At 35.1% G+C, this 26,412-nt stretch overlaps 1 protein-coding gene across 1 annotated transcript; it reads right to left on the bottom strand.

Moving 5' to 3' along the window:
- Positions 1 to 2,329: 2,329 nt before the first annotated feature.
- Positions 2,330 to 26,264, bottom strand: TDRD12 (tudor domain containing 12). The gene is made up of 28 exons (XM_042821724.1): positions 26,219 to 26,264; positions 25,271 to 25,426; positions 24,830 to 24,966; positions 23,710 to 23,829; positions 22,396 to 22,451; positions 20,946 to 21,031; positions 19,350 to 19,548; positions 18,737 to 18,813; positions 17,664 to 17,768; positions 17,088 to 17,273; positions 16,297 to 16,450; positions 15,253 to 15,380; positions 13,257 to 13,448; positions 12,000 to 12,128; positions 11,444 to 11,561; positions 10,558 to 10,693; positions 10,266 to 10,472; positions 9,960 to 10,059; positions 9,360 to 9,547; positions 8,837 to 9,041; positions 8,248 to 8,340; positions 6,786 to 6,952; positions 5,659 to 5,780; positions 4,618 to 4,672; positions 3,855 to 3,968; positions 3,613 to 3,766; positions 3,463 to 3,529; positions 2,330 to 3,158 (listed from the first exon to the last, which is right to left on the bottom strand). The coding sequence occupies exons 1-28, from the start codon at positions 26,237 to 26,239 to the stop codon at positions 3,073 to 3,075; spliced, it is 3,558 nt and encodes a 1,185-aa protein (XP_042677658.1). The 5' UTR covers positions 26,240 to 26,264; the 3' UTR covers positions 2,330 to 3,072.
- Between the last annotated feature and the right edge of the window lie 148 nt (positions 26,265 to 26,412).

The following is a 26,412-nucleotide window of genomic DNA, read 5'->3' as shown; positions in this document are numbered from 1 at the left end:
ACAGCAAAGCTTTTTTCATTGTTTGCCAACACGTTAAGCTTGTCTTTCTCTTCTGCGCTAGTGTCACTTAAAATAAGGACTTCTCAATTAAAATGACGGTAAAACTTACCTGTAGCATTTGGTCAGAACCCCTCTCTTCTTCCTGCTGAAAGAACAGATGGGTACAGACAACAGCCGATTTGCAGCAACAGCTACAAAAAGACATACAAAAACAGGAGAGACAAAAGCCAGACTACCTTTAGTTTCTCAGACCAGTGTTTACTGATCACCAAAAAGTCGAAGATTGAGGAAGACATCAATTAAGACTTAATTTCTCAGGAGAGTTTTCTCCTATGCCATCTAAGGAATAGAACACCAAGTAAATGCAACAGAAGCTATCCCTCAGCATGAACATGACTTGACTTAATAGGACTAACTTCACCATTCTAGAAATGCTCCCTTTGGTAGTTGCCAAAGATGAAATTGAAAAAATAGATACCACATCTATATATGTGAGTATGCAGCTTTCAGCTTCTCTGATCAAGAAAGATGGGTTTTTGGTTAATCTCCTTTACTTACTATATACCCTCATAGTAAATAGATAAAGAATTTTCTCAAGTAATTTGTCAATATTTTTAAGTGATTACTTTAAGAAAGACTGTTCAAAATACTGAAAGGTAAGTCCTCAACTTTTAAGTACGCTATTTTAAATAAATAACACAACAATGCTAAACAAATGGCTTGATGAGAGAAGTTCATACTAATGATAACCTAGTGAATTCAACTAAGGAAGCTTTTTCTATCATACAGAAGCTACAAAGAAATTAACAACAATCTTATATTCCTGCATATCTCACTTTGCATTTACCTGCATGGATGAACGACCCCAAAAGTACATATAATGCAATGAGTAACTTGGAGGAGACTTTGTGGTAGTGAAAATATCTCTACATGCAGTCAGGGCAGAACAAACACAAAAAAAAGCTCAAAAATGACCAAGAAAAGCAATGGGTAGCAAAATAAAATTCTCATTCCATTACATATGAAACATATACCAAATACTGTGTTTTGTCCTACTCACACTGCTACTACGGCCTCTCTTAGTTGAGGAAAATATGACTTCAAATGAAAGAACTATAAAGTTTAGAGAAGAATCAAAAATACTTTTTTTTTCTTTTTTTAAATAATGAATGACTCCATCTACTATCATTTTCAAGGCTAAAAAACATACCTGATTGGGGGGTGGAGAGGAAAATGACAACAGAAGCCTTATGTCTTACTTTACAAGGAAGTGGGAAAAGCAAGGTATTTGTTATTATTGCATCTTGAGGGTACAGGACATCAAGACAACAGAGCAGGGATGGCTTCAAAACACAGAAGTATTTAATACTACTGAGCTCCTCAGTGCAGGAGAAACATTAGGAATTGACAGCTCAAGAAACAGCAAGTTCAGAGAGAACCTCATCCTCATGAAAATCCTGATCAGAAATTGCTAGAGGCCAAAATAACATTTCTGGAAATTAATGCTATATTCTTTACATTGTTCTTCATATACTGCCTCTTGGAACCTATTAAGAATGCAGGGCTAAAAGACAGCTGCTGCTTTTACCTGAAGTAGGGTGCCCCACTTTTCAAACAAAGGTTAGATATTATTTACTATGTCGATTAAATAACCATCATATGCTGTATTTAGATATCAGACAAGTCAGACAACATGCACAAAGAAGGAAAACCTCCTGCCTCATCACTATTTCGGTCATTTGACAGTCTCCTCTTCCCATTACAACGCAGTGCAAGACCAAAAATACAGATGCATTAGTTACTAGGTAACTACATTTGAAACTACTGCAGCTTTGCCAGTATCTATCCTGAAGACAGGCAAAGCTTATAAACTAAGCTCAACTGTAGTCAGATTCCCAATGGTATTACAATTTTATAGACTATGTGTTTCTTAAATATTAAGTGCTGCTACCACAACTTATTGACACGCCAGCTTTCCACTCACATCAGAAGTATTGTTAAATATTCAGAAATCTTTGTGATATACAATATACAAATTCTACAAAAATTGTTAGCATATTAAAAAAAAAAAAATAAAAAAAAAATCAGTCCCAAAGATATTACCAAAGGCACGCTGAAGTTTCTCAAATTCCCAAATAGCAAGTAAATTCTTCCTCATTAAAAATGCAACAAAAGTTAGATTCTCAAAATAAATCTGTAAAATTTCTATCCTAAACCATCATATAGTTCCACTGGAGAAACAAGCATGTTTTGAAGACCTACAGATGAAAAGAGATGTAATAATATAACAGCTGTTCAGAATACATGAAACTAGTTCATCACTGTGAGATTTTATTTTATTTTTTTAAATGTGTACAAATGTAACAGTGAAAAACTGTTTACTGAAAGATTACATATAGAAGTGCAAAGCCTTTGGGATAGGCAGACAAGATTCCACAGACAAGACGAGTTTCAGAAGCAACAGGGCATGAAATAAGAAAAATTCGGAAAAAGTGGAAACATGAAATTGAAAATAAACACTGAATATTCTATCATGGCACCAATTCCACTGATGCTGTACAGTAGTTACTATAGTTACCAAACAGAATTGTATTTTATAACAAGTCAAAGTATTTGCAGTCAAAGGAAGATTGCCATCTGAGTTTATTTATGCAGAGCTGACAAACAGGCAGTTACAAAGCTGATGCTGTACGCACATGGAGGCTTGTGGTAGAAACAATCAACCAGTCATCAGAACTTATTAAACCACAAAAAAATTATCTACTGCTACCACAGCAAACTAAGACAGGTAAATTAGAAGCTCTTCAACGTAAATACATGTACATATTTGCACAAAATCATTAAAGCCAAAAGTTCTGAAGTAAAGACACTGGAATACAAATATATGAAGTTATCATGTAGAGTATTTCTACAGATGCTTAGAACCCAAGTAAGGTCTTTGCTTACCATCATCCTCCTAAAATTAAAGACAATTCTGCAATCTATACATTTAGTTCCATCAATTTTGGGAGTGCAACAGATACTACTTTACAATATTAACCTTAACAGAAACAAAAACCAGACATTTCCCAATTACTCATCACTTTCTGCACCACTGTCTTCTGAAAAGTCAACCAGTTCTTCTGTCACTGCAGCAGTGCAATGCAGCTTTTTAGTACCTAGAAGTAATTAACAAAGTATAATACTCATAAAGCAAGACAAACTAAGAGCTTCAAAACGAATATAAGAAGCCCTTCTGGCTACAGACTAGACAAAAACACTACAAGACACTGGACTAAAATGCTTTCTTTCTATGCTACTCTGACAGAAAAAAACCAGTCTGTGGTTTGCTAGTAGAGGTTCTCTCTAGTCGAACAAGAGTTACGTATATGAAATAACTCAGCATTTTAAATAAAATGCAGGTAACAAATCTGGATGCGAATTATTTCATGCACGATAAGAACTTATTTGTTCATTCCTTACCAACTGGAAAAGGGCTTTTGTCTTCATCATCTTCCCAGTATTCAAAGTCAAAAGACACATGAGGATTCTGTTAACAAAAAAAAGTCTGAATTTAAAAACAGATAGCAGGTTGGGAACATTCAGTGATTCTCAAGTTAATTCCCACTTCACCTTGTTCTTTAGTAACTTGCACCATGCTCCTTTTTTCTCTTTTCTGAGGACAATAATAGCCTCTTTATCCTTAATCACACACGCAGACTTTTCTGTAAGTATACACTGATACAGTTCCATATCGGCCAAGTAAAATCTGCCTTCTGAGCAGGCACTATATGATAAAAAGAGGAATTAAAAATATTAAATGCAAACCAACAGCTGAACTTTGTGTTTATTAAACTTAAATTTCTTAAACTTACCTGAAAATTACCTTTTCCTTAGAGAATTCACATTTGTAGTCAGCTATCCTTGCTATTCGAACCTTCACTGTAACAGTCTCTTCATTTTCAAACCATTTTATTTTTGGATAGAAACTACGATAAAGTTTGAGTTAGTCCAAAAATAGAAAGTAAGCTGCCTTAACTACAGCCAAGATTCTCACACCAGGATGCCAATGAACAGCACCTGTATGCATACTAAAACCCTAACAGACTGACTGAACAATGACAGGAAAGCACGTCAGGATGCCAGCCCAGCCTGTTATAACAGTACTGCCATCCCAGTCCTTGGAGCAGAACACCTGTTATAGTTCAAGTCAGGAGACATGCTGCATTCCATAGGAATAAACCATACTGCCTCATGTAAGGACAGTATGATAGTCTAACCTTGAAACTGCAAATAAACATACACTGTTCTATCTACCAAGGAACAGGGATAAGGGATTTATTGAAAGAATTAAAATGGGCCATAATTTCCTGTTGAAGACATTTACATTATTCTGTGTTTTTTCAAAGAATATTAACACAAAGAGAAAGACAAAACCAATTCATCTCATTGAATACCAACATGCAGAGACAAGAGTAGGAGCTACAGGTTAAAGCTCAGATAAGATAGTATTTGGTGTAAACATAATCCAACCAATATCAACCCGTAATACCTATTTACTGCCAAAATAATCTCAGTAAGGATAACTGTCCTGTTTAGCAGTTCACAATAAAAGGAAACATGACTGAATTTTTGTACCATTTCTGCTGATGCAGTGAAGAGTCTTCTGCTTCCTTAGTTTGAGCAACACCATCTACAAATAAGAAATGCAGGAAGATATCCTATACTTACCTATACAAACCAGGTACTTCCAGAACACCCCAGTAACACTATAAAATTAATTTGCTAGCAATCAGGTTACAACCATAAGCACAATGCCAGCATTTATGTCAGATGATTCCAACTTAGAAAGAATTCATCAATTTAATAACTCAAATGAAATTTCAACTAGAAAAAATTACAGGTGATATTAAAAAAAAAAAAAACCAACACATTTTTCAGGTAACAAAGGTCTTTTCAGTCTTCCAAACATAAGATTAATAGATCCCTGAAACAACTAATAGTAATATTACTACCAATCACAGCAGAAAACATGGCATTACTGCCACTTAGCAGGTGGTAAACAAAGCAAAAATAATCTACAATAGACATTCCAGGACCTTGCGATTTTTTCTTCCTCCTCCCCCCCCCCATCAGTCAACCCTCATCTCTCTAAACTGAGATTTCAACTGAAGTCAGATCATTTTCTGTCCTCTTCTATGGCTAACATCAAGCCATGTGCTTTTAGTCCTCTACTGACTGAGTAACAAGTCCCTGAACACCAGATTAAAAGGAAAAGCTATCTTCTACCATCCTGAATCTATATAATAAAACTTAGACTTCTCAGTGAACAATGCTGTAATTCAGCTTGGATATCCCAGCGGATTTTAATTTCCTCCAATGCTTTGGCCTTTGACAGTGAAATGTTCATCCTCTCCTTTTAACTATTTTTAACTACTTTTAAGTTCCAGAGCTTAACAATTCTGAGTATTTCAAGGACAATGAATACCCAAAGTAGTAAAACAGCTATATTAACATGGCTCATTCACACAGCATCTTCAGACTGCTAACTAGACTTACTCTAAAGATTAGCTATGTGGTACTTGTCCTGGGTACTCAGAGAAGTCTGCACTGTTAACTGAAAAGTCTTAACTTGAGAACAAGTCTAAGAAGTTTTCAGAAAGTGATGAGAATGCTTACCACACAGATGACTCCCCATAGTCGCTTTAGAAGAATTACAGTTTTCTGAAGAATTTTCCTTTAGGGACACATCCTGCAGCGCAGACACATTTTCAGGACTAGCTGCATCCTCCTTTATGCTTCTGAATACAGGAAGACATACTTTTAAAATGAAGTGTTTGAAAATGTTAACTATCCAAAGGTTTCCTAACGAGAGTTGGAAACTCTATTTAAATTTTTAATTTTAACATATACGGAAAATAGTGCAGAACTTTTAAAACGCACTTCTATACAAAAACCAACCAAGTTATTGTCTTAATTTTAGCTAAGATTGTTTTCTTCAGCATCTGATACGATGCTGTTTTGGTTCTAGGGCAAAAACGATAACACACCAATGTTTGAAACAGCAATTGTACAGAGCCAAGGCCACCTGCCTCAGAGGGCACAAGGAGCTGAGAGGAAACAGAATTCTGACAGTTGACTTACAGCAGCCATAGGGATATTCCATACTATACGACATCATGCAGAAGGAGTTATGAAGGGGGTCAAGGGGTGAAAGGAGAGTTCATCTCTCACTCTTCTTTTGCTTGGGAAGCTAGCAAGGCATCTGTTAGGGGCTGGCGAGCAATTGCTTGCACATCACTAATCAATATACATCTATAAATACACACACTTAGCATAATTAATCTTTTCTTGATCTTAGTAAATAGCTTCATCTCAATCCATGATTTCTACTTTTTTTTTTTTTTTCCTAAATTCTTTTCCATCCCACTGGGAAGTGGAGGGAAAAACAAGCAAATGACTGTGTAGTGCTTAGCCACCTGCCAGATTAAACCACAACTGTGAATGACTTCATTGTATGCATTTTAAATGAAGAATCTTGGAATCCTTGACAGGTCACAGAAAGATGTGCCCTTCCACACTACATCCTTACTCAGTTAAGAATTTTTTAAACAGCAACGTGTACTGAGTTAAAACATCATGTAACCCCACTCATTAAAGAGTAGTGCCCTAATTAGTTAGATGAGAGCAGATATCACAGACAATATCATCTGTTTAAATAAAAATCATACTCTCCAATGAATAATGTAAATATCCAGTTATTTTCCTAATAACACATTAGCCGAAAATAACTTGGAAATACTCACAAAGGCTCCAAATTCTTTGCATGACTTAACTTCATGTGCTCACACAACTTCTGAAGTTGCAATATATGTTCTGGATTATCAGTTCCCAGACCTGTAGACAAAATCTCGGATCGCACACTGTATTCATTGACATACATCTTCAAATCTGAAAGCCTGGTAACCCGGACCTAGAATTACAAAATGTACTACATAAAAACCACAGCTCAGACTGCATCTCTCCAACTCTAAGCTATTGTTTAGCTAAAAACTTTACACATTTGCCCATTTGTTTCTGATTTTTCAAATGGTGAATAACTTACTAATATTCTCAAAATAACAGCTGGTCTATGTATAAGAATCAACCCAGTAAGTAAATAGAAAAGCTCTAGAAATGATTCCAGAAATTACGACCAAAATATACACCATACAGTTATAATTGCATCTTTAGGTCCCTCAGTTTATGGAGGGGAACAAAAACAAAAGCTAAAAATCAAGAGGAAGAGTTGAGATGCCATACTAGAAAGGAAGTATGGAAGAAAATCACTTGCAAATAATTTTCTCTTTCTGTTCAATTTTTCAGTTCATTGAATGGACAGGAAAACAAAGCATAGCACATGTCAGTGTGCAGAAACAGCCTAGGGTACTCCTGAGCAGAATCAAAACAGAAAAAAATGCATCACGATCCTGACATACAGAGATACCTCATCAACATCCCCTGACCTTAAAAAGATCCTGCAACCTCTGAGCTATGTTTGATAGCAACTCTTCATAGAACTCCCAGCTCTTAGAATTATTTTTGACAGACAACGCATTTGTTTATGCCATTAGGAAAGGCATAAGACACATCTGATTTTTCTAATTTTCTTTGCTTGCTATTACTTTCCAGTCAGTACTTCCAGCACTGATGCTTGCTCCAGTCCAGTAATTCTTAGGGGCCATGGAATTGTTAGAAAAATATGAACATAGCACTGACCTCAACGTGCTACTTTCAGGAAAATTAAAAAGTCAGTTCTGACAGAAAAAATAATTTCATCACATCTGAAAAAGTAATTCCAAAAGATCAAATCTGAAAGTGATCAGCAACTTTGACTGAATAATAAAAATCATAATGCAACTAGTTATAACAATCAATCATTCTCAGGGTGAACAAGTGGCACATTCCCTTTTGTCCCACTCCTCGCTGGTGCAAGAACCAGAAGCGACAGTAAAGGCTTAGAAATATAGTCAGAATAAATTAAGCCTAACATAACAGATCTTAGATACTTGAAAACAATCTCGGAGTATATCCACCTGGACAAGATATCCAGATGGCTTCTTAGTACATCCAGCAATAGAGAGTATACAACCTTCAACAGTCTATTTTGTTCCCAGTCACACACGAATAACACTAATTAAAATCAAAATAGGAACCAACAGAAGGACAGATACAAATGAATACTCTTGTTGTAAAGGAGCACTGTTAGAAACATGCAACTATACATACCATTGGGTCAATCCAAACTGTATTTCCTAAAGTAAGTACTACCTTTGCTTCATGTGGTTTCCTTTCAATTTTCTGATGAATATAACGAGTCACCTAGGAAAAACAAAATCATCTTTGAAATGTATAGCAACATAAATTGGCAGTAATTTCACTTGTAATGAAAGCCTTCTGAGCTAACGACAAGAGCATTCACTAAATAAAAGCAAGATTTTGAGCAGAGTAACGAAATACTAAAACCACACCATGGACTCTGTGTGCATATCGTTTGGTATGCAGAAGGATATGCAAACAAGTCAATTTAGAGGCTGCCCCTCTCCCCACAGATTGGAAAGCAGCAATAACTTGTTCTGGAAGAAGTGATTTAAATCACATATAATAAAACTCCAGAATTTCACTATTTTTCTTAGCCAACAAAATAGTAACTTGAGCTTCTCAGAATCAAGCCCACTATCAGTTATTCATTCGTAACATTAATAAGTAATGAAATGGGTAACTAAATTCACAGTTCATAACTGTTTTCTCATAGAAAATAAACACACAAATTAAAGAACTTCAGGAAAATACTACGACAAAAACCAATGGCTATTACCCTTGGGTTCCACTCAGTGTCATTATCAATGGGTTTAACTCTACAAACTACAAATTCCACAGCCTGAGGTGGCAAATGCTGAAATCTTGCAGGTAAGTGAAGAAGCTGACAGCTCTGAGCTTGACTAGTTCTGCCTTCATCTACGTATTTGATTTTGATGTTAAAATTTCCTTCTTCTTTTGAAAAAGTCTCTACCACCTGGACCCTTCACACAGTGGAAGAAGACAACAATTAATATTCATGCAATCCGTTAAGTATTCATCTGCTTTCCACAAAAAGTAGAAAACTCACAGTCAAACATTGAACTGGTTCTGGGGATACGTATTTGGATTTTCCACTGGGCAAATCACACTTCTTTTTAAAATTTGTTTTAAAGACTGATTTGTATTGCAGTCATTTCCTGCTGTTTTCGGAACAGGGTGTGGAGGCAGGGTTTTTTTTTTTTTTTTTTTTTTTAAATCAAACATTGAACATTTTTAATATATTAAAAAAGCATACATGAATAAATAAAAAACACCATTACCTGTGAAAGACTGTTTCCTCACAGAATCCATACAAAGCTAATTTTTCTACCTTTTGAGCAGCAACTCTATTACTAGTCTCCTTAAAATACTCATTGATTTCTTCAGCAAGAATCGTATATTGGTCCTTCTGTTTATCTACAATACGACCAAAGTAGTTTGTTGCATTTACAACGTGGAGAGGAAGCACCTGAAAGCAAAACATAAATTGGGGGGTAGGGAAAGAAGAGTGATTATTTCTGAAAAATGAGATGCGTGATATAGACGTACCGGAACAAACATAACATAAACCCTCTTCACACTGAAAGCTAGGATAAAAACCTCATCATTAACACTAGTAAATCAGACACCAAGCCTGAATAACCTGCAAAACAATTTCAGTTCAAACTAAGGATAAAGAAAAAATCTGGCATACTTGATTCTGCAACCCCTTCAACAGACAGACCAAAAAAGCTACACAAGAGAAAATATTCCAGAAATACAATGTACATACTGCAATAGTATTAATATATTTTGAAGGAAAAAAAAAGTCTTATGCTGAAGCAGCTACATAAGACCTGCCTTCTTAGTACTCAAGACAAAGAAAAATTAAAACAACTCACTGTCACATATCCAGATGTTTGTATAGTTTTAGATGTCATATTCTGGAGCATGTCTATTTGTGAATTAATTTGATGACGATCTGGACATACTGTTCTATTCCTACATTAAAAAAAACCATGAGTAAAATCTGATCTGATGTACCCAACAGGATAATTCATGGAGGAAGTAGATTAAGCCATTATTCAGGGCACTTTTATATTTATTTCTTTATATTCAGGGCACTTTATATTATTATTTATATATTATTATATATTATTAAGGCATTATTCAGGCATAAGCTTCAGGATAATACATTACGTACTCACTTGCAAGTCCCAAACATTTTAAGATAGGTGCACAACGGCCTTGCAAATTTCTTCTTTTCTTCAGCTTCTAGCACTCCAGCCAATCCTGGTGGAATGTCAGCTTCAGCACGCTCCAAATAGCGCAGGATACCAACAGTGTGGCACTCACTGTTTTCTGTTAGCATTATGACTGACCTTGCCTGTCGATGGTCCTGATCAGATGAATCCAAAAATACACATTTGTTCAGCATTTATTTATCCACTACTAACTCACCATATGTTAATATTAATTTGCCGGAGATGCACTCAAACCTTTATCATATTATGGAAGTTGTCAGACATGCTGTGTAGACGCTGACCGAAGATTGTTGGAGAAGAAGGAAAACTGAAATGTATCACACAAGACGCATCTGTAATCTCCAAGAACTGCATGCAGTCATCTGTTAGAACTGAACACATGATTTATACATAAGGTAACCGACATACTTGTGATGTAATGCTTTACACACCTCATTTGCAATGGCTGCTTCCTCCTCCTCATCCACTGACTTAATGGTAAGGTCTTTTCCCTATATAGATTACTATGATACTACTTTTTTCAGTTAATATTTTTCAAGTATACAGAACACAGTATTACATCACCTCTAGTTCAATTCAGCACCTTGTAACAGTATAAATGAAGAAATACCATAGGCCACAGACAGATATTTCACTGGAGTAGGATTGAAAACATTTCCAGTAACATAGAAATGCGAACATCTTTGTATAAACCTATCAATCAGACACAATTAAGTCCATCTTCTTGCTCTGATGTATAAAAGGGAGAAAATTATGTTTAAAGACCAGGTGAGAGTCTCTGCAATTGCAAGCAACTCAAAAAGTAAAAGCTCCACCAGAACATAAGGGAAATAATTATGCTATGACTTGAGAGGTTCCAAATTTCAAACTGAAAAAATCCTCTGCATTAGCAGACAATCATGAAACCAGGAAAGTTCTCATAAGGAGAAAAAAATATTAGAATAGACATAGCACTAACAAATAAAGAGACAACTGAAAGTAATTTGGACAGAATTGACCTGGCAAAGTGAAGAGAACCTAATAAAATATAATATAATAATATAATGTAATATAATTTAATGTAGGACATCAAGTCACCATGAAGAAATAAACAGACAACCAGAAAACAATAAAGTACCCACCTAATACAACATGACTGCGACTGCTATAGCTTCTTGTCCAATGCTCCAAGAAATCCTTGAAATTAAACTCCATTTCCTTATGTATTTTGAAGACAGATATTGAGTCACTCTTCAGTGCCTGATGACAAAATAAAAATGGCATGTTCTTCCAATGCAGTGATAACTGCTCTAAGAAACTCTTAGTAATTTACCTTAGTATCAAGCATACCCTTGCTAACATAAAGAACTGAAAGCAAGGAGGAAAAATAGTGAAGTTTTTAGGTTGTTCATATGAAAAATACTGAAGATGAAGTTAATCATCTGCTGCACAAAGCAAAAAGTATTAAAGCTGGCCACCACATGGAACTGAATACTTGCACTCTTTTGTATGTCATTTAAGATGTGCAAAGCTGGAATATACAGCGATTACTAAAAACTCCCTCTAAAAGCACAAACATCATCTGTAGCATCGACAAATACCTTCTTTTCCTTAAGTAGTGCCATCTGTGAAGAGTGAAATTTAACCCTCAGACATTCAAATAAAACATATACATAAATTCAGGAACTTTGTTGTTACCTGATATACTATTTCTACTTCATCTATGGAATTAGTGAAAACCAGCACCTTCTGAAGATTATTAGGAGTAAAATCCATTATTTTGAGTAACACAGCAGTTCTCTCACTGCTCACACAATGCTGCACAACCTAGAAATTGATATAAAATAGATGGCTGCTAATTAATATAATCTATACACATCTTACCACGTAACATGTAGTCCTTTTAACGAGTACTGTGCATCCGTACATACATCATGATAGAAGAGGTAAATGGTTGCTCTAAAGTTTACAGAAAATACAGTTCTCACAGAGATAAACTTAGACAGCTTCCAGAAGAATATTTTCACAAAATTAAAATCTTAATTCTTAAACATTTGATAAAAACGTTCAATTAAAATTACAGCTCTAATTTCTCAGCTCCGATTTCTCAATCATTCAATGTTAAATGATTTCTTCAATTGAACTTTGACATTTTCAAGTACCACTGAAAAAAAATTAATTTTTTAAACTAATGCTTAAAAGCATGCTGCACTCCCTGAAACACTTCTATTACATAAAGCACGAAAGTGCTCACATTTTCATTTCTGCTCAACCATTTATTAGACTTCTCACAGGAAGGGATGTCCCTTCTTTTGGACTTCAATATCTAATGTTGCAAGTTTCTTCAAGTTTCCAATTCTTAATCATTTTTAGGTACAGTAAAATTCAGGCTGCACATAAAAATAATAATATAAAAGGTTTTAAGGGCTCCACTGGGTTTCCCAGCAATTAAGAAACATCTAAGAGCTCTTAATATCTTCTTGACTTAAGATTTAGAAAAGTAAGTTCTTCACTGCCTGGCATGCCACAGTGAAATTGATTTTTAGAAGTTGTATTTTAGGAAGACTTGCCTTGTAGTTCTGCCACTCACAATCAACAGGTGCAAGAACTTTCCAATTTTTGGTTTTTTGGTCACAAAATATGATTTGCAAACGCTTACATAAAATTCAGACTTATTTGCATTACAGTGGATAGTTGAGGGAACATCTTCACCTCAGTCCTAGGAAAACAGTTAAATCACATTCACCTACTGCAGAGATTATTTTGCGTGTTTTTTAAGAATCACCTCAGTTTATATGTGGGAGGCACACCTGAGCAACCTGAACTGCAATTCCAGCACTATCCAATCAAAGCAAACAAAAACCCCTTGATCATTATAAACAATTGATTGTTTGGTCATTATAAACAACAGAATGGCTCAGTTAACAAATAATTACATCAGCTCCAAGCTTTTACCTGTTGCACATTTCCATAAATGGAAGCTTCTTCCAAAGCTGTTATCACAATGTAAGGATCATTCATGAACTCCTTTATTAAGATTCCTATATGCTTATTCCATTGAGTTCCAACAGCAATAATTTGATGTGGTGAGTATTTCCATTCCTCAGTAACGAGATTTTTCTTGTAGTAACCTAGTATAACAGAAACCTATAAAACAAAAAATGGTTTTACAATCTTATCTAATTCCAATGAGTTTGTAAAAGCAGAGAATACTCCGCTCTTCCTGTCACAAACTAAACTACATCCACCAAAAACCTCCACACCACCTCCAAGACTCAAGTTTCACAACCCAAAACAAAGTTTGTGGTTTCTGTGCATTCACCCTGTTATTTTAACACCTTCTGAAGTCAGCAGAAAGTGAGAAAAGAATGCGAAGCAATTGTGCTCACACGTATACAAACCTACACCCTCTCGCAAATTGATGGCACTAACTGATCACAGATAACACTGCTAAGAACCAAAGAAGCTAAATCCTTTACAAAAAATCTACTAGGAAAAAAAAAAGAATATTCCAGTGTTGCAAGTCAACAGGACCTTGATAAAAGTAAAAGACACCTTAAGATAAAAAGGTTATTCAAAGGCTGGTAAGATGCATATGCAACCTAGTTAGCTGGGAACTTAATGCTATTCCTCTTCTAAGGCCCTGTTAATGTTGGGACCAGCTTCTCCTTGACAACAGTGACAACAAAGCCCAAGAGAAGTCTTTCCTATATAGTATGTAGTCATTCACTTCTGCCTTTCATTTTACAAGAACTAAGGATCTTACCAACAGCTTACAACTATAGCTGTTCATAAAATCTGATAAGAATGTCATTAACTGATAAGAGGGAAAAGAAAGTTCCTTAGAGACAGAGGATGCATTTATAAGCACGTCTTAAAAGGAGATTAAGGACTCCTACACAGAAGGTACTGCTAACAAAATGGGAACAATCCAAATGTCTGGGAGACCACTCTCAGCAAATGAAGAAAGCATGATGGTGCAGTGACATCAAACAAGACTACAGCTTTCCAAATAATAATGATAAAAACCCAACCAGACAAAAAAAGTACAAAAACTAAGTTAGATTAATAGAAGTTAGATTAATAGATGTAATGCTACAGTGCAATGCAAAGCACAGCAATGATAGCAGGGCAGCAAACCCTAAGCTGCAGCAAGGGAGGATAAGCCCAAATGCAGCAGCCACAAACACAGAAACAAAGGAAAAACTATGTTACCCTTGGAAGGCTTCAGGTATGCAGGGATGTCTAGAGAGATACCTTCACATCCTCTGCCAACCCTTAAATGAGGGCTGGGAAGGGGTGCATCCTAGCTCCACCTTTTCTGGTCACTCAGGTGCACACACTGACCTCCCCTGAGCTGCCCCTGCCTTCCCACCAGGTGCTCAATCACTGCTTCAAGCCATGACTTAGCATTTCTGCTACAACAGACTGTAAGACTATTAAAATACTTCTCCAGTGTTACAATCTACCAGAAATACATTGCATGGGAACTGCTGAATCACGGCCTGAACCTCTGATTGACCACCTGAGGCAAGCAATGAGTCAGCCACAGGAGCACAGGTGAAGGCAATTCAGCTGTGCCACCAGAAGGGGTGGAGCCTGGCTGCATCTCTCTTAGATCCATTTAAGAGCTGACTGCCAGTGGAGAAGATCTCTTCTGGAGATCCTCTCTGCTGGAGTTTCACAAGCGACCCCGGATATGGGTAAGCATCCTATCTTTTCTGCTTTGGTGTAAGAGCTATGGAGGCAAGCTCTCTAGTATGCCTCATAACTGTAACATCTGTACATTCATTGATTGTACATACATATACAATGATTTCTAATTCCTTTGTCTTTTCTCAACTCTACCACAGGGTTTGAAGAAAGCTGGTACCTGTACTACAATCCACTGTCTTCAAAATTGCTAGGGGCATTAGAACTGAAAGGCATTTTACCATCAGAACCCATTTACCTGTTCAGCAGCTTCAGAGAATAGTACCTCAATTTCATCCAAAATAAGATGGCAAAGTCCAGAAAACAAGGAAAGGTGATATTTATACAATCTCAGGAGACTGTATGGTGTAGTCACAATTATTTCACCTACATGTTAGAGGAAAAAAAGCGATTAGTTTTGATTTGTAACCTCAAAGAATACAAGTAAAAACACTGAAGAACACAAGACCACTAAACCATTTCTTGAGGTACCCTTCTCTAACCTTTATGATTCTACCCATATTCCAGGAGAATAAGAATGAAAAGCTTCTGTAACAGATCAGTTAAGATATCTACTCTTAGATGTCAAACCTGAACTGATATACAGAAAATCTGCTCCTTAAAACTGAATACCAGGAAGCTACAGGATTTTAGAAAACGCGAGAAGCCTGAATGTAACAAGATAATGAAACAGGATAGCACTTCATTTTCCAATAAGCCTTCATTAAAAGAAAACTTCAGAAGCAGACGTGCAGAATTTAAACATTTAACTGCTTGCAAAAGCAGCCCCCCCATTAGAAAAAAAAAGTTAAAAAAAAAAAAAAGGAATCAAACACATATTGTAGCTTAAACACACAATCCTGATATGTGCAAACATATGAACAGGTATTATAAGACATCTTAATTCATCTACCAGGCACATAAACTTGAATAAAGGCTATAAAAACAGATGCTCAGGTATCAACAAAATGCTATTACAAATTTAGTTTCAAATCAACGAAGTCTGTGATCAATCCTAATATGGCATAATCTTCATGAAATCCTAACCTGGTGAAAAAATAATTATCATGGAGTTCATTAAAAAAAGACATGGAGGTAGTAAAACAGCCTTAATACAATTTACTGTTAAATAATAGTACTGAATTTCAGACATATCACTATGGAGTTACAGCAGTAAACAGCAGTAAAGAAACAGTACACTATTACAAATGAGTAACTTAATTACTTCTTTCACAATTTCCTGACATTAATACAGCCCGCATTGTTTTCAAGCATCATGAAGAAAATAAAAAAATATTCTTACATCCTTGGATTTTCACTGTTTCAGCTTCTTCTCTTTTCTTCCCAAGTATTATCAACATCGGACAACTCAGTCTGGAGCATCTGCTGTATTTTTTCAGTAACTCAAAAACAAGCTGTGCCTTTCTCCAACCAGGACATAAAATAAGCACCAGTGGCTACATATGTATACACACAATTTACATTGTATTACTTACAATTCTCAGCTTTTATCTAAAACTATCACAACATTTATAGCAAGGAAAGTCTGAAAAACATACCTTCAAGCATTTCCAAAACAGAACTTGTAGTATTGCATCATCCAATAAAAGCAGATGTTACAGATCCAAGGAATCATATACCAGGTTACCCTGAGACAAGGACTATGCAGTAACTAGCATAAAAGTCTAAAAATTTAATAGCAGTATCATCTGATCTTAGTTTGCACTACATCATCTCCACGGAAGACCTTTACAACTTCAATAGTTCTATTTTTCTGAGATCTAATACAGAACAATATCCAGTATTTCAAACAGCTAACCAATACAAATTCAGTGAAAACAGGCTAACCCTATAAAAATAAAGGCTAGGAATCAAAGTGATGTAACAATAATCATTTATTAAGTATTACCTGCTTTGTCTTTGACTGTTGTATTCACCAAGTCCAACTATGTAAGCTTTTATGCAGAAGACTTATATAAACTGGCAAACTTCATGAAGATCACATTAGATAAGTACATTCTGGATACCCACTACTTTTTTTTTTTTGCATTATTATACTACAGAAAATCTGATAGTACTTTAATATATACATACTCCACTTCTTTTTGGCAAGGCTTTGTAGCAGTTTTCCATTTGCAAGAAAGCAAGAACTGGTGGAATATATAAGAAAGGGTCATTTCCTTGATAGGAGATGGTAAGTACGTCACATCCACGAGCTATTGCTGGCCAAGAGTAAGATTCTGCGAAGTTAGGGCCTAAAAACTTATCCTGAGCAAGTTCCTAAAGAAGGAGACATTAAGAGTTCCATGTGAAAACAGTACATTAATTTACAAAACCAGACAGAACATGGAGTGCATTTAAGAGCTTCCTGATCCATTTCACAATAAATATCCTTAACACAGAATACAAAAAAAAAAAAAAAAAAAGAATTAAATTATTACATTAAAATGACATGACTAATGGTTAATATGCCAGCAGAAACCTACACGAGGCTTACAGGTGTCTGTCAGCATCTCTTTAAAACTTCATTTCTTTCATCACATGAAAAACATCTGAAGACACCCCTCAGTCAAAATAAAGTATTATTATAGTAGCATATTCAGTTTACAAAGTGAGAACACCACACATTTGTTAGGAGAAATGCAGCATAAAATCAGATATTGGTGTTACCTTTTTCAGATTATCGTGAAGTGGTGCTTTTTCCAAAATTGAAGTTGGCTCAATTTTGTTGCTAAGAAAGACAAAGCTTCGTTCTTCTCTAAGGTTCTGAGATGTCTGGAATCACATGAGTAGAAGACAGTACTGAAGGCAATACATAACATAACATCAAGTAGCTGTAAAAGACAGTTCAGCTGGCCATTCACAGAATGTTACAGAAGCAGAGCAGGATAATCATCTACTGCTAACAATATTATTTCCTTTCCCTCTCCCCCCCAAAATTCTTAATTAGGTATTTCACTTTAAGTTCTGTAGTGGTTGTCATCCTGCAATACTCAGCAAAACTTAAAAAGAGTTTCCTGTGAAACTCATTTTTCCCTCCAAGCTGGTAAGAGAGCCAGTTGCATTGCTATCAGCAAGTAAATTTCTCTTTAAATCACCTAGCATAAAATGACAAAAAGACATCATATTCACTCTTTGAAAAGCAGAAAGAGGATCCATTACCAGTCATTATTTGCCTAGAATTATGGATTCATACTCCTTTCCTCTCACTGATATTTTAACTACCTTCGACTATGCCAGTAACCACCTCAGCACTCATGGGCTGACCTCTTTAAAATAGCTCAGAAAACAACAGCAAGTAAAAAAAAAGAAAAAGCAAGAAAGTAGATTAGACATAAGAAGTACTAAAGAACAAATAAGAATAACTCCAGGGAATGTATGCCATGCTATAGCATAATGACTACTTTGTTTTCAGGACAGAACTAAAGCTCACCTTCTTTCATTTTCAGAAAACTGGAAGTCCTACTGTAGACAGCTTCACCTTCATAAAACCACAGCAAAGGAGAGTAAAAAGAAGGCAGAAACTTTTCAAGGCCTACAGATTTTGTTAGTTTTTTGTTTTGTTTTAAATGTTCCTCCACGTAAAGAAAGAATATTCTCCTTCAACTATACGAAGAATTAGCATGGTCTCACAGACTTAAGTTATGCAGAAGAACTGGACAGGTGACTACAGCATTCCTTATCTGTCTGGTGTACATTTAAATTGTCAAAGGTGAATTTGATTATTACAAAACAACACTTACAGATTCATTATTTTCATTGAGATCCATGTTAGATCTTTTGTATGTCTTTTCAAGAGAGGAACTAGAAGCAGTATGGCCTAGGAAGAAGAAATTTTCAAGTTATCTCAACACACGAAAAACCGCTATTATTATTTACAGCCGCGGTTACCAGTGGTTTTGTTTCATTCCTGTATCATTTGCTAATAGTAAAAAAAAAAATAAAAACCTCCATCAGGATGGAAAATTGCATACCTTCTAATGGACTTGAATCACTACAAGTGGCACAACTCGTAAATCCTACAGTTTTACAACTACTTCTGTTTAAAATAAACCCATTCAAATGCAAAAACAAAAGTAATGCATCAAACAACTAATTTCAATAATATCTAATGCTATTAAGCACATTAACAAACACCAATACAACTCACAGTTTTTGTCTTATGCACTACAAAAAAAAAGAACAGCTCAAAGTATTCCTGCATCTGGTGATTTGATGACTGTGAAGTCAAACACCTGTCATTAACAACACTGTTTGATTCGATCACTGGATTCAAACTGAGACAGCAGGCTCAGGTTCAGTATGGCCAATCAGAGATATACAACATACTGCATGTTTCTGACATAGTGTGCCCACCTGCTTCAAGTTTCATTGGTACCTCCTCTTGCAACCACACTAGCCTGAAAGCAAGTGCTGGATTAACAATTTCTACTGGAGGAGAATCAACATTTAAAGATGTCTGGTTATATTGTTCTTTCGTTGGACTTTGAACACTCTCTTCAGCTTCCTCAAAATGAGCAAACTTCTTTAAGACAAGATCATCATTAATGCATACCTAAAAAAGAAAAGATGATCTTTGACCAGTACCGATATCACATACTTAAGAGTATATTTCAAGCTTCAAACAGTAGTAACACTTAAGCAGTATCAGTGCTTTTTGAATAATGTTAAATCCAGAATAGGAAGCCATATCTTCCAGTACCTTCTCAAAATAGATTTTAATTAGCTGTAAATTTCATGCTTCTCCAGAAAATTTTGTATTCCAATCATCTTTTCTGTCAACCCTAAACATTCAAAACTACTAAGAAGAAAAGCAGGTTATTATTTTGATTCAGAGGGAATCAAAGTGTGGCAGACAAAACGTATTACTATACCAAAACTCCAGAACTCTACTGGCTCAGAGATCAGTGACTGTATTAACAATTATGACTCTGAACCGATGGAAGGTCTCAGACTTCACACATAACTGAAAAGTTATGGTCTATGGCAAAGACCACAGCTCTAGGGCCGAAAGTTGGCAGAACACTCCAAAAAGATGCAAATGAGTTGTTTCATAACTACAGTATGGCTGCATAAGCTTGACAGTAGCCACAGTAAAGCATTAGCAGAAGTTTCACGTTTTGGCAACTGGAGCTAGTTTTTCCCCAAGATTTGAGGATGAAGTCTTAAGCAAAAGCAATCATGAACTGATATTTAAAGATTTTTCAATTAGTCAATTGCAAAATACTATTTAAAAATACCAGAAAGGCAAAGAAGTGCACTAAATAATTCACTTAGCTGTCCATTTCAATTACCTATTTGCGTATTTTTATTTTTGAAGTTACATCTCACCATGGGTGCACAGTGATTAGGCACAAATAACTTTTAATACTTCTTGAAGAATATCAAAGACATTATTCCAGCTCGTTTTAAGCAAAGAAAATATTCCAATGGTTTAAAACAGGCACCAGATTCTGAAATATATGCAGTTTTACTACATAGTTCAGTGTTATAACCTCCAAAAACAGCTATACATTACAGCTGGAAGAAATCCAGTAGAACACAAAAACAAACAAACATACACAAACATAGAAAATAAAATAGTACACAAAGCCACACCCAGAATTGCAGGTCATCCAAAGTTACCTCCACTAATTCTATTCCAAAATGAAAGTGCTCTGGTTTTAACACTATCAGCATCCACATATTTTTTAAAAGTCTCTTCCTAATACAGATACCCTTACATTTGCTTCTTTTCTAAAAAATAAAAGATTGGAATAATAATTAAGAGAGTAACTTACTCTCTTACTTCAATTTTTAATGACAGAAATATCTTTAATAAGTAACACAGCACTTACTATATCTGACAAAAGACAAAACTCATTATTAATGCTTTTCAGTCTTAAAAATTGCAGAATTATGATTTTTACTGTAAAGCGTACCAACGGGTTTGTAGACATCGAAGTATCCTACCTTTTCATCTTCTATTGTCACATAAAGAATAACATGAAATGTATCATCTTCCACAGAGCATAACTTCGCTTTGATTTGTGTAGTTGCTAAAAAATAGCAATAAACAAGAAGTCCAGTATTTTTCAAGCACACAGAAATAGAAAGAACGATGAGATGAGTGTGATCTATTACTTTCAAGAGAAACTAGTACAAATGTTTTGATTTTTTAAAGGAACAGCAATTTTGCAATACAGGCAAAAAAACCTTAACATTAGAAAAGCATTGCTCTCAGTGTCTGAGGGAAGACAGAACTGCAACAGACCAGTGACTGGTCCACAGACACCAGTCACAGTCATACACCAGAAGTGTTCACATTCTACCCTCAGACGAATAACGCAGAGTACAAATGCATACTTTCCTACTTCGAGACTTTTTCTGAAAGAAGGTATATTTGCACGTTTGCAAAGTTTGGTTAGGATATTAATTAAAAAAACCCTAACAAATAAATGATGTCTGTTATAAAATTCTTAAGTATTTCTCCTGCACACACTACTGATGTACCAGCAATAATAATTAAAAAGAGCATAATATTGCTTACCACAGTCTGGGAATGTTTGTGGAATCAAATTAATGTTGCTGGTGCTGCCCACTACCCTCTGCATAGCAATATTTGACACTTAGATGTGCAAACACACAACTTAAATAATGAAAAGTGCCACGTTCCCACTACGGTGTGAAGTTATTAGTCTTAACAGTCCTTACTGTTATTATGAACTCAGATACTTCTTCCCAAATATCATTTTGTATAGAGTACACTGTACTTGCAAGGAAGCAGGTAAGAAGCCTTTCAGTAGAAGCACATAAGATCAGACAAACTCAGCAAAGAACTGTTTTGAAAAATCAAAAGCTCTCTCATACCAAAACAGCACACTTGATATGAAGAAGTCTGGATGAGCTACTGAAACACCACACACGATTAAGGACACAAACTGAGCAGAGAGCAAACCATTCTAGCTTACTTAGAAACTATGCCGAGCACAATCCATTTAATAATGTAACTATAATCAAGATAATCTCTTCTGAGCTGGTGTTTTATATTCTTGTCACACAACTAGCAAAAACAGCTTTAAGGCTGATTCAAAGAATCATGCTGAATACAAAGAAAGGTACCACTGTTTAAAAACAGTTGTTATACGAGCGCTACCTTATTCAACCCATCCAAAAAACCCACAGAAAGACACAACTTAAGACACTTGCCACATTTTACACAGAATGGAAACCCACAGCACTCAAGACGCACGACTACATGCAATCTTGACTAAGTCAACTCACACAGACAAAAACAACCACACAACTCATTTCTATTAAGAATTTAGTGAAAATTAAGAATGAATCCATATTCAAGTACTATGTTTCTCTGGCAACTTATTTTTCCCCAAAACAGAAGTGCCAATTTTTACAAGACTTTTACCTTCCAGAAGACTTTGAAAATACCGCGTAGCAGCATTATCCCATCTTTTGGCTGGTCTAGGAAAAGAAACACAACCAGTTATCCCACATTCACACCATCACAAATTCAAATGGTAATCTGAATAGTGAGGCACGTATCCATCGAGTCCTGCTAAGTCTCAAAACCTGCATCTAACAAAAACATAAGCAGAAACTTAATACTCTGAATATAACTCAGGTTTTGATTTATCAATTCATTCCTAGAACAAACTACTTGAAAATTATTGGATATTGCTCTGCCAATATATGATGGATACATCCAACACAGAACAAACTAGTAAGAATAAAGTAGTATAATAAGAAGCAAAAGCAAGAATCCACTTATAGAACACATCAATTGCTTGAAATTAGTATTGAACAATTTTACAATGAGCAACTTATAAACTCTGAAATTCTAAAAATTTGAAGTACTGCAACAAAAACTTAAATTGTCATTGCCACCTTCTGCAAAGATAAAATATACAGATTCTAACAAAAAACAAATATACTCTGGTTCCCTCTACTCATCTACTAACCTCTCAATAATTCACAAAAATAGCCCACTCAAGATGCTATTCCTATCCAAACTAAGTTACTATTTTTTCTGACGGAGTATGCAAGTAAAAGATTTTTAATTTCCAAGTGTTTAAAAAACCACCTGTTGGACTACATCTAGTTTTGAACATCCTTTAATAACAGAAAACAGTAGTTTCCTTGCTATGAAGTCATACTCCGACCCCACAATATAATCACATCTGAAAATCTTCGACAATGACATTCTGTAACTTAAAATAAGAACATTCAAATGTTTCCCTTTACCAGCAGACTCTAAAGAAAACCTTTTCTCCAGTCCTCCAGAGCTGATACAAAGATGACAAATACAACAGGAGACCAAACCATTTCAAGAAGAGAGAGAAAAACAAAGCTATCTAAAAACATTATTAGAATTTCCATTCTGGCAGAATGTGTAATAAGCACAAACAAGACAGTCAGTAGTGAGATGAGCACCCCAAGGAAGAACACAGAAGGATAACTGGCAGAGAAGCTCGTGCTAGCAACCAAGTAACACAGCTCTAGGATGGTAAACAAAAAAACAAGAACTGCCAAATGCTCATCAAAATATTAAAAGATTCAAATAGATGAGAAAACAAACCCCAAATGATTTGGGAAGGAATTTTTTTTTTTATTTTCTTTTTAAAAAAAAAAAAAAAAAAAAAAAAAAAGATGTTTCATTCTCAAATGAAATTTTACGTCTGAGAAACGCGTGACAAGAATACAATTACAGAACCCTACTTACACTATTTTTGCTATATCTTCACAGAGGTTGACATGCAAGGTCACAGGCTTTGTGCGATACAATCCACATTTTTTTGCTCTAAATGGGATTTGCATAAATTCTTCCACTGCAACTCGAACACTTAAAAACAAAAAACAGAAATAATCTCATTCTACAGATTACATTCTGCAGAAGTCACTGGCATTTCAAATACATCCTTTCATTATCCTACGTGACAACACAGTTCTTCTAGATGTTTGGCTCCCACCGTGAAACTCTGCACTCCCTATTTAGCAGAGAAAGTTCAATTTAAAGTCTTTTCATGATACTATATGTATGTTTTCTGGCACTGCATAAACCATTTGACAATTCTTACTCTTCAGTAAAAAAAAAATAATACATGATTAAAAGCAAGGATAAAATTAATATACTTATTTGCGTTTGTACTCCTTACTCTTAGAAAAAAAGGTATTATTTATATATTGGTCCAGACTCTAGTGAAGGCAACACAATTATCCCTTACACATGACTTGGTGGGAGACCAAATAACAAGAAACCAGTAAGTAACCAGAGTAATCAGCAAGACATCATCTAGAGCAATCTTGTAAGACCCATATGTTATTACTCTTCTTCTAATTTGTTTTACACTGAAGCAGTATATTATGCATTTAATTCTATGAGAACACATTTTAAACTTATGGCACAGTCAAGTTGCTTTCTGATACAGAAACATTCAATTCAAAACTATCTTTAAGTTAAGATTATAAAATATTTATCTCTTCAAACAAATAAGTTTTCTTAAAAAACATCCAACAAGAGCATTTACCAGGTATCTCGTTAAGTAAGTAAATATTAAATATAGCTGAGACATGGAAGAGATTTTTAAGATACGTTTTAAGATTTTAGAAACAGTGGGTTACATGGTGTTTGTTTGTTTTTCAAATAAATCCCTTAGTAACAGAGGAAAGTACATTTCAGCAATGCTAACTGGCAGTCATATTTCAATCATCACTGCCATATTTGAATCTCCAATGATAAAGGCTAGCAGTTTCTTGTGGACTCATTCCAATTAAGCCAGTAAGTTAGAAAAACAGTCACAGTATTTTACATGCATATAAATGTCAAAAAAAGAGACACTTACTGTTTTGATTTAACAAAAACATACTTTGCATAATCCACTAGAAAACATTCTATTTGATAATGGTCTGCACAGTACATGATCGTCTTAACAACTGCTCTACACCAGCACTTCAGCTCCTCGCTGAAAACCACACAAAGCTGAAAAAGAAACAAAACAATGGGTTCTCATGATCTGAACAAATTATACAGTTTACTTAGTGGAAAAACATGGTACTTTCTTTACAGCCCTAGATTTACTTCGTAAACTGCAAGCATTATGGCTTATGTAGTTATGAAGCTACGTATAAGAAAAATAACCCATACTGATACAGATTTCTATTTCACAGCAACAATTTCAAAAATAAAACAAGCAAAAATTAACACATCTTGGATACTTCTCCCCTAAACCAATGTAAATAACACATTATTTCTTTTTATGTGTACAACACATCAATGATTTTACCTGGTCTTTTTCTAATGTTATTGGCTTTACTTCATCTTCACAAGCTTTGTCATAGAACTGATTCATTTCTGCGTTCAGCTTTTTATACTCTATTTCATCAACTACATGAGGCCCACATCCTTTCATAGTAACCCAAAAGCAACCTGGATCTTCAATCTGGTGTAAAAGGCAGACAAAAATAAATAGTATTATCTCCACCTGAAGTGATAGAGTGATAAGATACTTCTACGAACACCTGGGCAGTAAGTGTAAAAACAAGATGCAGTCTTTACTGAGGTACCTTAAAGTTATGAGAACTAACACTGAACAAACAATATTAGTAACAAAACACCTTTCAGGATCAAAGCTTTAGTTCAGTAACTGATTTCTCAATTTGCCCTCTTCAGTACCACAATACCATATCCATTCTGAAAAACTGTAGCATTATTTAATAGGCTTGTTAACTAAATATAATGAGTTAACTGCAAACACATAAGCTTTTTACTTGAACATTACCTCTGGAGTATGCAAAAAAAACAAACACCAATACATTTTCTTCAGGTTCAGAGGGTCTACAAGACAGCTCATTTAAAATAGAGCCACAGCCTGCTCAACTTTTTAAAGTATTTGCATACCAGTTTTTCAGATAATAAGGGTATTCAACATTTAAGGAAAATAAATTTCTGCATGACGTCCTACAGGATTCAGTAGAACAGCAGATGCTATATTTAAAATTATGCAGGATACCTTCCATTTTAAATTTTAGCTGCATCCTTACTAACTTCTTTTAAGAAGAAATCAAGACAAAAATCAAAGTGAGAAAATTTATACAATCCACATATATCCCTACCACACGTATAAGAAATGACTACTGAACAGAAATAAAGGCATCATCTTATTTGCAAATCTGACTTCCAATTTCGTTGAAATAAACACGGACCACCTTAACTTTCAAAAATATCAGCATACCCGTAATACGAAGACTTCCATAATGCCCAGCCGTTGAGTCTTCTTCAACACTACAAACAAACAAACCCACAAACATTTGGTTGTCTACATTAAAGCTTTCATTTGTTTTGAAGCATAGCTAAGAAATACACATTTTTCCTACTTTTGTACAAAGTACTGCCTTAGGGAACTAATTTACATGTATAAAAGACTTA

The sequence above is a fragment of the Centrocercus urophasianus genome, unplaced genomic scaffold, assembly GCF_019232065.1.
Source record: "Centrocercus urophasianus isolate 14NV4802_14NV808 unplaced genomic scaffold, USGS_Curo_1.0 seq_2, whole genome shotgun sequence".
Taxonomy (NCBI): Eukaryota; Metazoa; Chordata; class Aves; order Galliformes; family Phasianidae; genus Centrocercus; species Centrocercus urophasianus.
This window is presented reverse-complemented; position numbering and strand designations above follow the sequence as displayed.

What these genes read in the sequence shown, in the direction of transcription:
- TDRD12 (XM_042821724.1), bottom strand. Translation starts at nt 26,239, where the DNA reads ATGGAAGTCTTCGTATTACGG. An exon ending in TGACAATAGAAGATGAAAAG is followed by an intron (nt 19,549 to 20,945) that starts GTAGGATACTTC and finishes TTTCTTTTTTAG; the next exon opens with GTATGCATTAATGATGATCT. An exon ending in ACACTGAGTGGAACCCAAGG is followed by an intron (nt 8,341 to 8,836) that starts GTAATAGCCATT and finishes TGTTTTTCCTAG; the next exon opens with GTGACTCGTTATATTCATCA.